Source organism: Danio rerio, chromosome 17, assembly GCF_049306965.1.
Source record: "Danio rerio strain Tuebingen ecotype United States chromosome 17, GRCz12tu, whole genome shotgun sequence".
NCBI lineage: Eukaryota > Metazoa > Chordata > Actinopteri > Cypriniformes > Danionidae > Danio > Danio rerio.
The window spans coordinates 28,368,966-28,385,517 of record NC_133192.1 but is presented as its reverse complement, the minus strand read 5'-3'; the positions used below and the strand labels follow the sequence as shown (position 1 = coordinate 28,385,517).

The following is a 16,552-nucleotide window of genomic DNA, read 5'->3' as shown; positions in this document are numbered from 1 at the left end:
AACCATACCTTGGGTGCTAATTTTGAAGGCTTTTCTTAGAAAGGACAGTCCATGGAAGACAACTGGCGTTAGGTTTCTTGCTCAGGGTCAGAGTGCTGATTAAAAGGGGTTTGCTGTTTTGGAAAAATCATGTTTATGACATCCCATAGCTAAACCTTTATATAAAACATTCTTCACACAAAAGAATTTCCTAAAAGGGCTATCAAACTGTGCCAAAGTTTTTATTTAGTTTTCTTTACTTAAATCTATAAGTGTGTAAGAATTATTTATTATTTTAGTTAGGCTATCTCCTCCTGGCAGTATTTTGAACTAATTTACTAGAAGGAATGTATGATGTATCTTTCACTTATTTACTAAATCTCTAATTGTCAGCTTAATCTGTTTCCCGTATTGTTCGTAAATCAAAGCAGCAGGACAAGAATGACAGCATTGTTTGCTGGCAAAACCAAAGCTTATGCGGCGTTCACTTCTCCGAGGAGCGCGTGCACATCAGAATAGAGAATCAAACGAAGAAGGTGATGACGTCAATGTGGCGGCTGAGCGCTCTGATTGGTCGACACGGATGAACCTGAGCAGCCTTCATGCGCTCTCGGAGCAGCATCTCAGTCAGAGACAGACAGGGAGTTTGAGTCAATGACAACACACTAACGACTTTGAGCCTCAGAGAGAGACACTTAAAAGCAGAGAGAAAGGGGAATAAAAGAACACATTTCTTTATTTATCTGTTTACAAGCAGCAAACGAGGGAATGCCATCGATAAACATGAAATTGGAGATGGTGACGCTCATCGCCTGCGATGTAGACACGGAGGTGTTTACATCCGACAAGATGCAGGTACTGCAAGTTTATCTGTAAATACATTTTAAAAGGGAAAACTATAATAATACACTGCACGTCGTGTTAATGAGCGGTCTGTGCGCGAGGTGCGCTTTCACTGCATGCGCGCGGTCTGTGTGACGTTGCACGCCGCCAGTTCATTGTTTCTCATTGCTGGAATTTTTCTCAATGAATCCGCAGTTCACATTAACATTCTACTGCATGCGCACCGATGGCGTCAATGCTCTGAACGACCTCGATGCGGAGCTGCTCCAGACGGGTTGCGCCACCCGCCTGTATGGGATGCGTGCGTGCACACTGAACTTACATGCTTGCAGGCTTAGTTCACCCATTAATGACAATTCTCGAATTATTTACTCATCTCACTGTTCGTACTGCCTGCTCTTTGCCACCGTGGAGTCAAATGAGTACACTTTCACTGACTGCATGCCCAAAAGATTGTAATTTTATGACATTTACCATCTTCTTTTGTGTGTGTGTGTGTGTGTGTGTGTGTGGGATCTACATCTTTTATGAATTGTTTCATAATGCAGGGACATTATAGACTCAAATTACATACATGCCACCTTTACCTTTTAGAATGTTGCAGGTATGTCAGGTATACTGCACTCATCCACCCATCACATGGTCGATGATTAAGCTTTGCTTGCTTTATAATTAGCAATGGAATTTTTAAAATGTCATACCAGTGGAATTGTGCATTAACTAGAATTCCTCAATTAAAAATGTACTAAATTTATGGTAACCACACACACACACACACACACACACACACTATTATGCATCCTGGAATGAGCTAGCGCAATTTTCTGCAGTGTGCAAGCAACATCAAAAATGTGCGGATGTGTTTTATTTCAGGAATCCTTTAGATTTTATTTTTAAAATGATCTTGTAGTGCACTCTCTACCTTCCCAGCAATAAAACGGTTTAAATTAAGCAAACAGGTGCATGGTGTTCCGTGTATTGTGACAGTTGCTTGAACGGCTTGTGAAGGAAACATGGCTGTTACTAATAAGCTAAAAAAGTGCCAATAAGAATGTGGTGTCAAGTGTCAGTCTCTAGTTATGTGTTTTCCATGTCTGGCCAGTGTTTCTGTGCCATAAACTGCAAATAGAGGGGCAGGCAGTCAGACAGACAGGTGTTTTGTGCAGCTACACTGCAGTGACTTCACTTTGCCTGCAGTGTCCTGCCCTCAGCCAGCAACGACAAGAGAGAAAGAAAATTTAAGATTCCTGAAGGAAATGATTGTCTTGAAATGTCATTGTGTGCATGTGTGTTGATTCTAATCTGGGTTTTTGGCTCTGTTTGAGGACACAGGAGATTATAAGATTCAGCACGTGGGCAACGGTCACTGATTGCACTGATCTCCGCACAACAGCTTGGTTTATGTTTCGTTTTTATCCGCCGCTTAAGGTTTATTCATTTACTTTTTGCCTGGATTTTTCTCACTGGGATTAAAATTCACTATACAGTAGATATACATAAATGGATAATGTGGATCATAATCAGTCATGTGAAATTCCAGAATATGAAATTCCTGTGTCTGGTGAGGTTTCACATGCATGCTGCGTTTGACCCAGTTTGAGTCTGAATTACTTTGGATGTGTTAGATATAAAGCCTGATGGGTTCGCACCTAACCCATGAGCTTGTTAAAGATTCTATCATCAACATTTGTCAAACGTGTTAAATGGAGACTGGGATTTGAACACACTCACTGGAACAGGTGTGGCCTACATCGTGCATGTGTGTTCAGTGGAAAATGATGTGCTATGGAAAATATGCAGAGATCAGCACAATCAGTCTGAAGGTTATGGGCAGGACTCTTGACATTCACGCAGAAGCACACACACATCCGCCTTAAATAGTTAACACATTGATGACATGTTTATTGAGGCGATAAACACATGAATCAGAGTTTTGTGTGTGTGTGTGTGTGTGTTTGTATTTCTCTTCACATTGATTCCCATAAGCATTCATGAATGTCCATCAGACTTTATCTTTAGGGTCAGTTAGTATGGCAGTATATTCCTTTTTTTCCCTTCAGCTTAGTCCCTTTATTCATCAGGGGTCGCCACAGCGGAATGAACCACTACACTTATACAGCATGTTTTACACAGTGGATGCCCTTCCAGCTGCAACCTAGTACTGGAAAAAAACATCCTTAAACCCTTATAAACTACAGCCAATTATGTTTAATAAATTTGCCTATAGTGCATGTCTTTAGAGGAAACCGGAGCACCCAGAGGAAACCCATGCAAACATGGGGAGAACATGCAAACTCCACACAGAAATGCCAACTAGCCTAGCTGAGACTCGAACCAGCGACCATCTTGCTGCGAGGCGACAGTGCTACCCACTGAGCCACTGTGTTGCCCCAGCAGTATATTCAGTGCAGTTTATTTGTTTTCCTGGGTTTTTGGCTGATCTGTATGCAGTGGATGGTGGTTGAAAAGAAAAGTCAAAGGAACTGATATTTACGAGTGAGACCTGCTTCACATGCCCTTGAGCGAAGTGTTTAACCTCAGTGGCTCCCATGAGAGACTTTTAGTACAATTAATGTGTGGCAAATCCCATTGCTGGAAAGCTGAATGATGGGTAAGAAAGGTCAGTCTTTCAAATGATAAGCCTTTTTGGCTTTGATTAAAAAAATAATTTTTATAGCTGAAATAATTGGTCTAATACCAAACAGCAGATCTAGAGAGCCGTGCCCATTGGAATCCATTCATTACCCCGGGTTGCCTTGGTGGAAAACAGCGTATTTCATTCATTCATTTAGAAAGTCTCTCAAAGTATGCGTTCGCGAAATGTGACCCCCAGTGGACAGTAGCAGACTCCGAAATGATACCCAGATTCAGAGCTCCACATGAGGTTATTAATTAGCAAATAATAGAAATATTACGAGTGTAGACAATAGGTGAGCAGGTTACATTGTAACACTGTGTCCTAACAACACGCTACATACTGAGATTTGCAGTCATAAGCAATTTCGCCATTTTCATCTGACGAAACACGACAGAAATTTAAATACAGCCATTCAGAAGCACAGAATATGCACTTACTAACGAAATGGTAAGGTTTATAATCTAATTAATACATATTAAACCTCTTTAACATTATTAAATGTAGATGCTGAATCACTATTTGTTGGTTTTGAGTCACAGTTCTAAAGTTTAATTTCAAATGTTTTTTATTTTCAAGAGTGGTACGGTATGGTTCGCTTTTAGGTACCTTTTGACAGTGGAAATTTCCATAAAAGTGTACCGAACTGTACCATACCGTAGCACTTAGTGAAAACGGGCCACAAGGCAAACTATCTGCTGCTGCTTTTAGTTGTATGGCAATAAATGTCATATAAAATGGCAGTCAAACTCACATTATTAGCATTTAGCACTGAGTAAAGCACATGAGGTTTACCTGAGATGATTGTCAGTTTCTGTTGTTTCTATTATATCAATTCTAGTTGTTGGTTAGAACAAAAACTCCTTTTAATATGAAGAATATCCCTTCTATCGTGTGCCTTTGCTTTTATATAAAAAAAACTATTTAAATCAGCCTTTAGACTCGATCGTCAGACTTGCTCCTGTTGGTCGTCAATCTGGCAACCTGCGCTTGTGTTTGTTTGGATCCAGGAATGTAATACCTAGTTAAACCACTGGGTGTCAAACTTACATACTGCACCTTTAGCTTCCCATTTTTTTTCAAATGGACCATTTTCACAGACTGTGGTGATTTCTTTATGCAGTTACTGATATTGTAAACTTTGTCAAAGAGTTTGACAGTTTTGCCATTTTATCTTATGACATGAGAAGGTTAATGCAGGTTGTAAAATGTCTTGTGCAACAACTAAAAATGTGTGTAAATAATACAATTTATGAGATTTGTGGGTAGAAAAACGCAGAACACATTATTGCAATATTTATTACGAATTCATTTCAAAGCATAGACTGATTATGGATACAAGAACCAACTCAAATCGAATGCTGATGTTATCAAACTAGTGAAATAATGACTTGTTAATCGGTCTAGAGACAATGTCACAACAAATAGCACATTAGCTCAAAGAGTGAGTGACAGGTAAAACTGAGGGTAGCATAGAACTGAAGCATACATGGATCAGGTTCTACTCAGGTGAGTAACAGGATCTGAGCTTTGGCAGGTGGGTAGGCTGAAGCCTGCAGCCAGAGATATAGCCCTGCAACAGCCATGCTAGCAGTCTGTGCCTCTCTCACCCATTCTTTCTCTCTTCACTCATCTTAGATGGACTGATAGATGGATGAAACAGAACGATGGATGGAGGAGGGAGGTTAGATACATCTGTAACCTAAGAGCACAGGTAGTGCTCAGATGACACTCTGAAAGGTTAAAGGCATTCGTAGGTAATGATGACGTTAGACAAAAGGCTGCTGGCCACCCACTTGTGTCCGTTTTCCTGCGGCGTCGGGTTACCACAGCCTACATTCTCTTGTCCTAGAACATCAAAGAAACTTCCTGAATCCTCAGCGCTTGTAGACGACAGAGACGGCCCCTTTGTGGGAATAAACATGCACCAATGCGACAACTGCATCAAGTTATATAACTTTGTGGTCAGGGAGTTGAAGTTCAGTAGGGTGATGCATAGTGTAGCTGAAATTTGCACCAAGGTCATGAGGGTTTAGAAGTCTTAAAGGGGCAGTTTACCCAAAAAATTGCTTATAATTAGGCTATTCAAAAGGAAGGTGATTTTCCATTCATATAAAGCAAGTCAAAGGCTAACAGGACGTTGTTTGACTGTAAGCCGGTTCATGAAAAGCATTCCAAATGAGGGGCTGGGGAGATATGACTTGCAATATGAGTGATGACACAACAGCCCATATGTTGTATTTTTGCTCCTTAAGACACCCATGTTGTATTTTTCTACATTAAAAAGTTAACATATTGTATTTTAAAACCACATAATATCAGTGCATTGTAGAATAGGCTTTTTTATTTTTACAAACATTCAAATGTTGTATTTTAAAGCAAAAGCAGTGGATTGCTTAAGTAGGCTTCTGTTACATCCAGAAACATTCATATGTTATGTTTTGGACAATTATGGATGCAACATTTATAAATTTTGGTTGTACGATTATATAGTCTGAAGAATAATCATGGTTTCACGGTTATCATGTCTAATGTAAATTTAAGCTTTATGTTAGGTATTTAAATGTATTGTTATCATCTGCGTTCATACATACATAATCATTTTAATATGTTGTAATAATTCGTAATAAAACATCTTTTGTTTACATTGCACTGAAAGTCATGCACAACTGTCACCGCTATGGTATTTTTTTTTCGGTGCGTCTGGAAGGCATGAGCGCATATATTCTTACATTGGAAATAGCAAACTTGCGCATGGAAAAGAGGCGATATGTGAATGGCCCTCTGCTGTAGTTAATAAAGTGTTAGACTTGGTTTATAAGCTCAGAACTTTAAACTAGCGCAAAGGTGACATAACTTTGTTTAGTTGCAGCAGTTTTGTTCCGTAGAACAGAAACGTGGCGTTGAGAAGCCTTTACGATTAAGTATTCAAATGTTTTCGGCTGCTCTTGCCACTCGCTTAATGTCAGATGACTAAATCTGAGCCGCCTTCAACTGCAGCTCGTGCTATATTGAACAGGCGCATGTCGGAACTATAGCGGCCCTTGTTTTTTCGACTGAACCAAATTTATTTTTGATGTCTTTGTCACACTATTTTGAGGGCCAGAACAAATTGCCTATTAGCCCAGGCCCTGAGTGATGTCCGGTTCAAAAGGAAACTCTTGACTCATGACTTCTAGGATCCTGTTTGTGAGGAAAGTGTACTTATTCTGAATGCATGCCATGGTGTGACAAAAGAGATCAAAGAGATTCAGGCCTGTGTGGAGCTGATGTTGAGACTGATGGTGAACAGACAAGTGGCAAGGTTGCAGTCTACTTTTGGGCTTGGTCAAAATCCTTCAGATCGTTGCTGAAGAGGCTCTCTTTGGAGATGCAAATGTTCAGAACGTGAAATTTGTTGGTGTCCCACATCTCAACCATGTTCAGCAAGGGAATCCAGGACGAGAGATCTACTGTCCAGCCAAGTCCAGGATAATTACTTTAGTTGAAGAAAGGCACTAAGGCAGAGTGCGGCTGTGAGCCAACTCCAGATCTCTCTGAGCTGGAAGATGATAGCACACCCTCCAGTGCAGCAGAACACACCTGGTGCTCTGCAGGAGCTACCATCACCAACCAAGAGCTTGATGCAACAAAACACAGTAGAGCAGTGGGAAGACATTGGTGCTTTACCCAGCTGAGTGATTTCCACCCTTCCTGAGTGCAAACCAAATCAGCTGTCTACATAGCCAACAACTGAAGAGATTCTATCAGCAAAGCAGAATCGCAACTGCAACGTTGTCACAGTGTGAGCATGAGCCATCCACAAACACTGACTCGATATAGACATGATTGTAGGACGGGATTGTGTCCGTCATGAATTAGTTACGTACATTTAGGCAACTTTGCTCTATTAGGAAGCACGGCATGCACATTATACTCATTGTTCATTGGCCTGTAATTTTTGGTAATTTTTACACCTAAGTTGGACCCCTAAACAGTGTGTGAATTACACAAAGACAATCCATTGAGGAACAATGGATTTTTGAGAGTAGTTCGGTAATACATGTTTCAGTGAATTTATGAATGTATTTAAATGACATCTAATTCATTAATAAAATGAATATGTTTTCAGTGTTTTGAGAAATACTTAGTGGATATTTTAGAGGTTACTGTAGGTCAAACTATACAAATTATGTGTCTAAAAAAACTTTTTTTAGGCTACATACAGATATAAACACCTATTGTACACCAAACATGTTTTGTGAATACTTGAGGTGCATACATAGGTGCACTAGAACTGCCAGTTTTAGACTGTTGAGTGATATTTTTCATGGCATTGACTGGCGTGATTATGCATTTACAATGGTGTGAACAGTTATAGGGGGGTTCAAATCTATATTTATAATATAGATTTTTAAATATTAATATTTCAGATGTAAATCAGAGATCAGAGAAAGCTATTTCTTATTATTAAAGGGCTGACACCTTCAGGGGGATTAAGCATTAATTGGGTGGGTCAATTCCCCCCAAACCCCCCTGTAATTCATGTGGCTCCCGAGCCACCCCTGCCTTAACTCATATGACAACATTTGAAATCCAATAGAAGATATTTTTAAAAATGTTTGAAACCAAAAACACTTCCTTTGTATTTTGGGCCTGTACAATGAAATTCATTCATTACTTTTCGGCTTAGTCCCTTTATTATTAATCTGGGGTCGCCACAGCGTAATAAACCACCATCTCGTCCAGCATGTTTTACACAGCGGATGCCCTTCCAGCAACAACCCAACACTGGGAAACACCCATACACTTTTGCATTCACACACATACACTACGGCCAATTTTAGTTTATTCCATTCACCTATAGCGCATGTCTTTGGACTGTGGGGGAAACCGGAGTACCCGGAGGAAACCCACGCCAACACGGGGAGAACATGCAAACTCCTCACAGAAATGCCAACTGGCTCAGCCAGGGCTCAAACCAGTGACCTTCTTGCTGTAAGGCGATCGTGCAACCCACTGCGCCATCGTGCTGCCCCTGCTGATGTATTATAATCATAAAATATGCACATTTATATATTTTTTGATATAATATATATGAAATGCATGTTTATATCCTGCAGTGACACACTGCTCATGCATCTGATGTGAACATTCTTGTTTGGTAACATGGGCGGTGGAAAAAAAACACTCTTAATGACACCACTTGATGTGCTGTGAAACAGGTCTTACATAAAATAATAGATTATAAAACAATATCATATTAGGACACTGAAGATGACACCCACACAAAGATACACACGCTTTACACAAACACCATACAGTATACCTGTGTTTTCAGAATTGAAATGCTTTTTCTTATGATATAATATTAATTTTTACAAATTAGAAGTTTGTCTTTTACTCATATGAAGTGATTATCACCCAATGTCATTCTATGAGAGGGTATTTTCGTAGTAAATTCCATCTTGAATAACTACATTGAACACAGCGAGTAATCCCTCTTTTTCAGTCAACTCGCTTTCTCCCAAATCTCTGAAATATTCGTAAAGGCATGTAATTTTGGGAAGAATATCACCGCCCATCTCTGAGCTCTGGAAAATCCCCGGCGGCTTTTTCACCAGGCCCGTCAATTGGATTTGTGCCCTACCATTGATTCTAGTACAAAAACCAAAACAGAGCTGAGCGATGGCTGCAATTTCACCAGAGCCAATCAGGGTGACAGCATTTGTTGTTGCTGTTTGACTCTGCCCTGATAAGGGTGAGGGGGGAAAACACAGCGCCGTCTGCATTTACAGCACATGTGATGAATCGCTTCTGCCACTTACACAGATTTCCTTTCACAGAAGGTCAGGGATCAGCTTCTTTTGTGCAAAACTCTTTTGCTTCTTGCAAGTTGGCACCTCACACACAGAACGAAAGCTCAGCTCAATGACTCATGTGTGACATTACGATAACATTTAGACGTTGTTTTCTTGGGTTTGGTTCCTGACTCCATTTTGGACAAAGACTTGATTTTAGGCTGCAAAAGTTCACTGGCAGGCCAAACAATGAGCAAAATTAATTATGGGAAACCCAGATTGTGGTTGTTTTGGGGGCATGTAATAAAATTGATGCACTTGTCATATTTAGTGAATGCATATTTGCTTGCATTTGAATATAGCTGTAATTAGGGTTTCTTTGAATCCTGCATCACCCAAGGGCTCTTTGATTGGCGTCTCGTCACAGGGTTTTGTAGCATCAGCAGGGTAATTAAAAACATCTCCCACTCGTTTAACGGATTAATCGTCTTAATTATTTATGCTACTATTCTCAGCCCAAAATGATGCCAGCGTCCCAGTGCACCATATGCCCCAGATTTTTGGGACATATTCGCTTTATACTGGCTTTCGGGTAACAAGTACTTCTATGGAGCTTGTCCTTAAGTCACTTTCTGTCACTAGAAGTTTTAAAAGTCACTAGTAGATAAGCACACTGATATAGACAGACAGTTAGATAGATCTCAGGTCGAACTTAAATCAAAAAAGTAAATACTGACACATGGGAAATTTAGAATCGTGTTAAAGTGCTAAAAAAAGGATGTTTTAAAATATAAATACATAAGGTCACACTTTATTTTGATGGTCCGTTTGTTGAATTTAAGTTACATTGCATCTACCTGCCAACTAATTCTTATTAGATTTAGAAGTAGACTGTTAGGTTGGGGTTAGGGTTAGTGTAAGTTGACATGCACTTGCAAATAGGGATGCACCGATAGGATTTTTTAGCCAATAACGATAACCGATAAATCTTTAGATTTGGAGGCCGAAAACCAATACATAGGCCGATAAATATAAATATTGAAAAATGTAATATATTTGTACAGTGAAAAACAGTAAAAACTTCATAAAAGTTTGAATTAATCTTAGAAAAGCCTACTCAAAACAAAAAAAGCAATAATTTCAAAATTGCTAAGTGAATATAGACCTATATTCATGATTTCACATAAATCAGCATGCCAAGAATAAATGATTTCCTTTTCTTCATAGCAAATTACCAAAGAAACTTGACTGTTGCTCTAAAATAAAAGGTTAAATCACAAAACTGGATTTAATTAACAAACAAGTAAAAAAAAAAAAAAAAGTTAAATAAAATGAAAACGAAAATGAAAGTACTTAGAACTGAAACCAGCTCAAATGTTCTCGAGTAAAAAGTTTTACAGTAATGTTCAATTGTTAGTCATTTGACACGTTTATTACTGCACTCCAGCAAGATTCTCTTGTGTTTGCAAGGCAGGCAGTTCTGGACAATTACGTAATGTATCAGCTTAAAGATATCGGCCTAATTTTAATATCGGACCGTTAAGGATAACAATAAAAATAGCATTTTTTGGCTGATATCAATATGGCTGCCGATATATCATGCATCCCTACTTGCAAAGTTTTTTATAGTCATTTAAATGTCTGTTGAAGGAGCAGTATCAACAGATATTAAGCAGACAGTCTACTAATACTCAAATGGACCATCAAATATAAAACATAATGCATAAATGAGCTATATTAATAATATGCAGTGCTAAAACAAAAGTGCTAAAAAGCATCCAGTGATTAAACTCTTTCAAGAATTATTAACACAAATTCTTCATGTGACAACTTGCACATCAGATGCATTTAGAGCTGAATGATATTGAGTAAGGCAATGTTAATAATACTTACTATTTCTCTAGAGAAATACTATTTTGTTAGCTATTTTTACATCATTTATTTATGTAATGATTATACTAAAACAAACAGCACCAGGCACTTTATTTTGTTTATTTAGGTACTTGTACGTATACATTTGTTTGTAAAGCTAAGATTTTTTAATATGTTTAATATTTTGTTCTATTTTCTATTGCTGTATTCTTCATATCTAAAGTTTTAAATATTTTATATTTGGTCTTATTTTCTATAACTTCCATTTCTTTATCTAAAGTTGTCTGTGTTTTTACTTCTTATTATACTCCATAATTTATATTCTTATTGGTATTATTTTAGTTGTTTTAAGCTCACGGGCAGTTGTAAGCATTTCACAGCATATTAAACTGTGTCAGTGTGACAAATAAAATAAAAATTTTACGTTTGCTAATAGATATTTCTCTAATCCAATTAAATTTCATTCAGGACAATAAAATAAACTATGAAGGTCCAAACAAGAACTAAAAAAACAAATGTATTTCTCACATTTTAATTAAAAAAATTTGTTTTTTTTTTAACTTAATTTTACATTTAATTTCAGTTTATTTTATTCTATGAGCAACTAACTGGATTTTAGACCCATACACCAAACAAATCCTACTTTTTTATCTTTACATCGTGATTCTGCCTTCCTCTCACTGACTCTGAAGGGATTCTCTCAGTCATGCCTCTCAGTGAGTTTCTCTGGCACTCTTTGCTTCTAAGAGGCTTGCAGAGTCTTTTTTTATTCACCTCTGTAAACCTCTCTCTGTGAATCTTTACCTCTGTGACTCCTTTCTAACTCTTTGTGTTTTGGGAATGTCTTACTAAGTCACTTTTAACTCATAGTCATGTGCATTCTGAAATGCGTTTTTACACTCATGGCCAGTTGTGCACTAACGCATGACTAAAGGATTTTAATGTTTGACCTCAGCAGTCCTGTTTTCCACACAGGAACAGAAACTTTTCCAAAACATTCCAAAAGAAATGAATTCAGCTTACTGTAAATTAATGTAATGTTCCTTGTCGTTTTTTACTTGCCGCATTAAAGAAATAGACGCATAAAAATAATTTCTTAATGTCCATATATGGTATCAGCTGAAGAAAATGTGTAATAGACTGCTTTTTAGTATTTCTCTTTAATTTAATTGTTTAGTAATGCTGTAGCTATGGAAAAATAAATGAAAGAACAGTTTCTTAACCTCTTTGGATTTATGTGTATGAGTAAAATGAATTCTTTTTAAATAAATGTTGTTTCAGTTAGTAAATTACTGATAATTTCTATTAATTTTGAATTACCAACTTCAGAGGGAAGATCTCAATATTTAGTAGAATAAACCTGATTTTCAATCACAGCAAATTAAAACATTTGCTATTAGTTGTCATTTTTCGGAAAAAAAACCTAAATGACTGTGTTGTATTTTAAATATAATCTAATAGGCTTATGCAATAAAACAAATATTAATGTTTTATTCAAGCACATAGATAGTAATCCTCAAAGTGATTTCTTAATTTTCTAGCTATTTGTATAGTTTCTGCAGTTTTGCCATCAGTAGTTGTAAATGTTTAATTTGTTGACTACAGTAATCTCATGTGTCGCCACCTGTTTATGCTTTCCAGGCAGGTAAAAGGTGTGTGATACATGTGATTGGTGGAGGTGTGAATTGATCCTACATACACACACACACAAACACACACACAAACTTGCACCTGTGCTGTTGCATAATGGTGTTACATTGTCCTTACATCACACTGGTGTCCTAATCACTTATCTGCGATGCTCCTTTGAAAAGAGGCCTGTGAATTGCTGGTATCAGGGTAAATAATGAGCTTTTGTTTACCGGATCCTGATGTGATCTTTGAAGTCTTTGTAGCGTGTGTTCATCCGCCAGCAACACACTAAGGGCAAAGCCCAGCTCTTCTTTTGGCCCTCATTACTACTAACTATATTTAGTTCAGTAATAGTTTATTATAGCTCCTACAATAGATGTAAAGTGTGTACTTTTCACAGAACATGTGTAAATATATTATAATATTATGTTCCACTGTCATTCAGCGTTTCAGATACATTTGTTTAAAAAATAAACAACATACTCTGACCTGTGCTTATGGAAATGTATATGATATCTTGCAAAATTGTAATGTGATTTGAATTAATATGAAATTAGAATTATAAAAACATATTGCTGATAAATAATAAACAGGGGTTTGATTGATAATGGTGTAAAGTTTTAAAATTATAATCAAATTAGCATTTTGGGCTACATTCGTGATATTTTATCAAATTTTGTTTTTGTTCTAAATATACCTAACAAGATGATTTGGTATATAAATATTTGTTACACTGAATGACATTTCACACAGTTGAGTACACCCCTTTTGAAACTTTTTTTTTTATTAATTTCTCAGTGGGTTTAGGTAATATATTTTGGTGTATTTAAACGAAACAGATTTATTAAACGGATATTTTTATTAAAATATTTTTTTTTCACCAAACATCTTTAGAAATATAAAGATAATACATTTAAATTCATGCAAAATACTGCTAATGTTTGATCCAGATCTGGCTTCAGTAGTGCCTAATCTATTATATAGTTGGTCAGAATTATTAGCCCCCTGTTTATTTTTTTCCCCAATTTCTATTTAACAAAGAAAATTACTATAATTATTTGATTCATTATTAAATATTTTTATTAAAATGATTGAAGTAATAGCATTTCCCATTTTCTGTAATTGATTATTCTGACACGCTGTTAAATACAGACATACTGTAACTTCCAACCGCTGCATGCCAACTAGGACTACATTCTCAGTTGTATAAAGCAACCCGTCATGCAAATGTAAAGGTAACAATGATTAGGTTTATATTAACCAGCCTCCGTGTCACAGAGTCACACAAGTCATTTGATTCACAAACTATCAATGAGACAAAACAATCAATAATACATTTGTTTATTTATAAAGAAAAGGCCCGAATTATGAATTTTGTAAAATAACAAGCAAAATTAAAAACTGCTTTTATTCTAGCCAAAATAAAACAAATAAGACTTTATCCAGAAAAAAAAAATCAGACATACTGTCAACATTTCCTTGCTCTGTTAAACATAATTTGGCAAATCTAAAAAAAAATTTTAAAAAATTTGAGGGGCTAATAATTCAACTGTATGTATGTATGTATGTATGTATGTATGTATGTATACATATGTATGTATACATGTGTTTTTGTGTGTGTGTGTGTATATGTGTGTGTATGTATATATATATATATATATATATATATATATATATATATATATATATATATATATATATATATATATATATATATATATATATATATATATGCAAAAATATTATATTGTAAAGCATCCTATTGAAAATTTTAATTTACAAGAGAGGTTTGTGAGAGGTGTACTGCATACATCTGTATTATACTTTTATACTTTTTAATGGCAAGACAAACCTTTCTTACAGTGTTATAAATGAGTGTTTAGTGTTTTATTTTTAACATCTTTAGTAAAAGTATTATTTGTTTATCATTTTAATATTAGCTATACCATTAAAATCTGTATTAGCCAAAATTTGAAAGCTGTTCACATCCATCATCGGGACCTTATATACCTTTCTGTATATTATCTTTTTTATTATTTGCAATTTAGACGCATGTTATCATCATGTTATAATAATTTCAGCGAGAACTCTATATGTTTTGCGTATTCTATATTTTACATATCTTACATGTTTTATTAATGTTTATGGTGTTTCATTCACTGTAAACAATGCAGACAATTCATTCATGTTGTCCCAACACAAATCGATTTAGTTAACCTAGTAAATTTAAGTGGACTGAACATAACACAATTAGGTTGTCCCAAGAAAAATCTCAAGGATTGTTTTGTTTTTAGCTCTTTTTAAGTAGTTTGAACAAGCAAGACATATATATATATATGTATGTATTTTATGATATAATTTTGAGTGTTCTTCATAAAAGGAGATTTTTGATGTATGAGAGGAGATAGTTTTTTCAGAAGTGTCAATTCTCTCATTGATTCTTTTCAGTGCAATTTCATATCAATTTTCAAAAAGTTACTCCAAGTATTCTGAAATTTGTCCATAAATGTTTATTTGCTGCTTGTTTAAGCTACTTAATTATAATGAGCTGAAACAACACAATTCTGAAGGTTTTTTTGGACACAACTTAATTGTTTTATGTTCAATCCACTTATTTATGTTCAATCTAATTAATTTAGTCGATTTGTGTTTGGACAATATGAAGGAATTGTGTGGTACTCAAATTTTTTTATAGTGTATTCTGGCTTCTTTGCCACTTTCACTAGAAAAAACTACCTGTATGGTCAACAAGTTTCACCACATATTATGCCAATTTTGTGGATGGACAGCGTGGCAGAACCAGCACTAATCAGCCTGTAAGTTTAGCTGGGCAAACATGCAGTATATTTTACATGACACACATGCTCTCATTTACACACACAGAGAGACACAGAGCTGGCATGTCATAAGGCGGATGTCCACTCCTCCACCCGGGTAGTGTGTAAGTCAACACCACCCGCAGGAAACGCTCATGCCACACATGAATTAGTAATTGACACATCCTCCTGTTACACCGAGTTTGACTTCAAAACAAAGCCTGTTTGTGTGTGGGAACAGATGCAGTCATATGTAACAAAAAGTCAATGGAAGAGAACACAAACATTATGGTCACACTTTACAATAAGGTTCATTAGTTAATGTTAATTAATGCATTTACTAACATGAACAAACAATGAACTGTACATTTACTACAGTATTTATTCATGTTAATAAACGTTAGTTGATAAAAAATACAGTTGTTCATTGTTAATTAATGTTAACTCATGGAGCATTAACTAATGTTAACAAGCATGGGCTTGGATGTTTATAATGCAATAGTAAATGTTCAATTATGAATAATAAATGCTGTACAAGTGTTGTTCATGATTAGTTCATGTTAATAAATGCATTAACTAATGAACCTTATTGTAAAGTGCTACCCATATTATAAATGAAACAAAAAAATATACATAATAATTTTTTGGATTTATTTTGATAGCTGTTATTAAAGAATATTTTGCTGAGTGTTTTTGTACCTGCCGTGGATAAATAAATAAACCCATTGAAACCAGTAATAGGTGGCATCAAGTTCTTGTCTTAGGATATGTGATAGGAATCGTTCACTCAAAACTCTGTTATTATTTACTCATCCTTCATTTGTCACAAACCTGTTTGGGTGTTATTTTAACATAAACATAAACACAAAAGAAGTTTTTAGGGAAAAATCAGATAACCATTGACTTCTGATAACCATTGACTTCCAAACTATTTGTTTTTCTTACTATGAAACATTCTTCAATATATATATATATTGTGAGTGTGTTCAACAGAA

General features: G+C 35.9%; 1 protein-coding gene across 3 annotated transcripts in view; it reads left to right on the top strand.

Annotated features, from left to right (window-relative positions):
• Positions 1–16,552, top strand: part of rcan3 (regulator of calcineurin 3) — a 45,367-nt gene that overhangs the window by 14,126 nt on the left and 14,689 nt on the right. The window contains exon 1 of one of the 3 annotated variants that reach the window (XM_005158490.5): positions 606–834. Within the exon in view, the coding sequence (XP_005158547.1) occupies positions 748–834 (87 nt within the window). The 5' untranslated portion in view covers positions 606–747. 3 annotated transcript variants of the gene reach the window in all.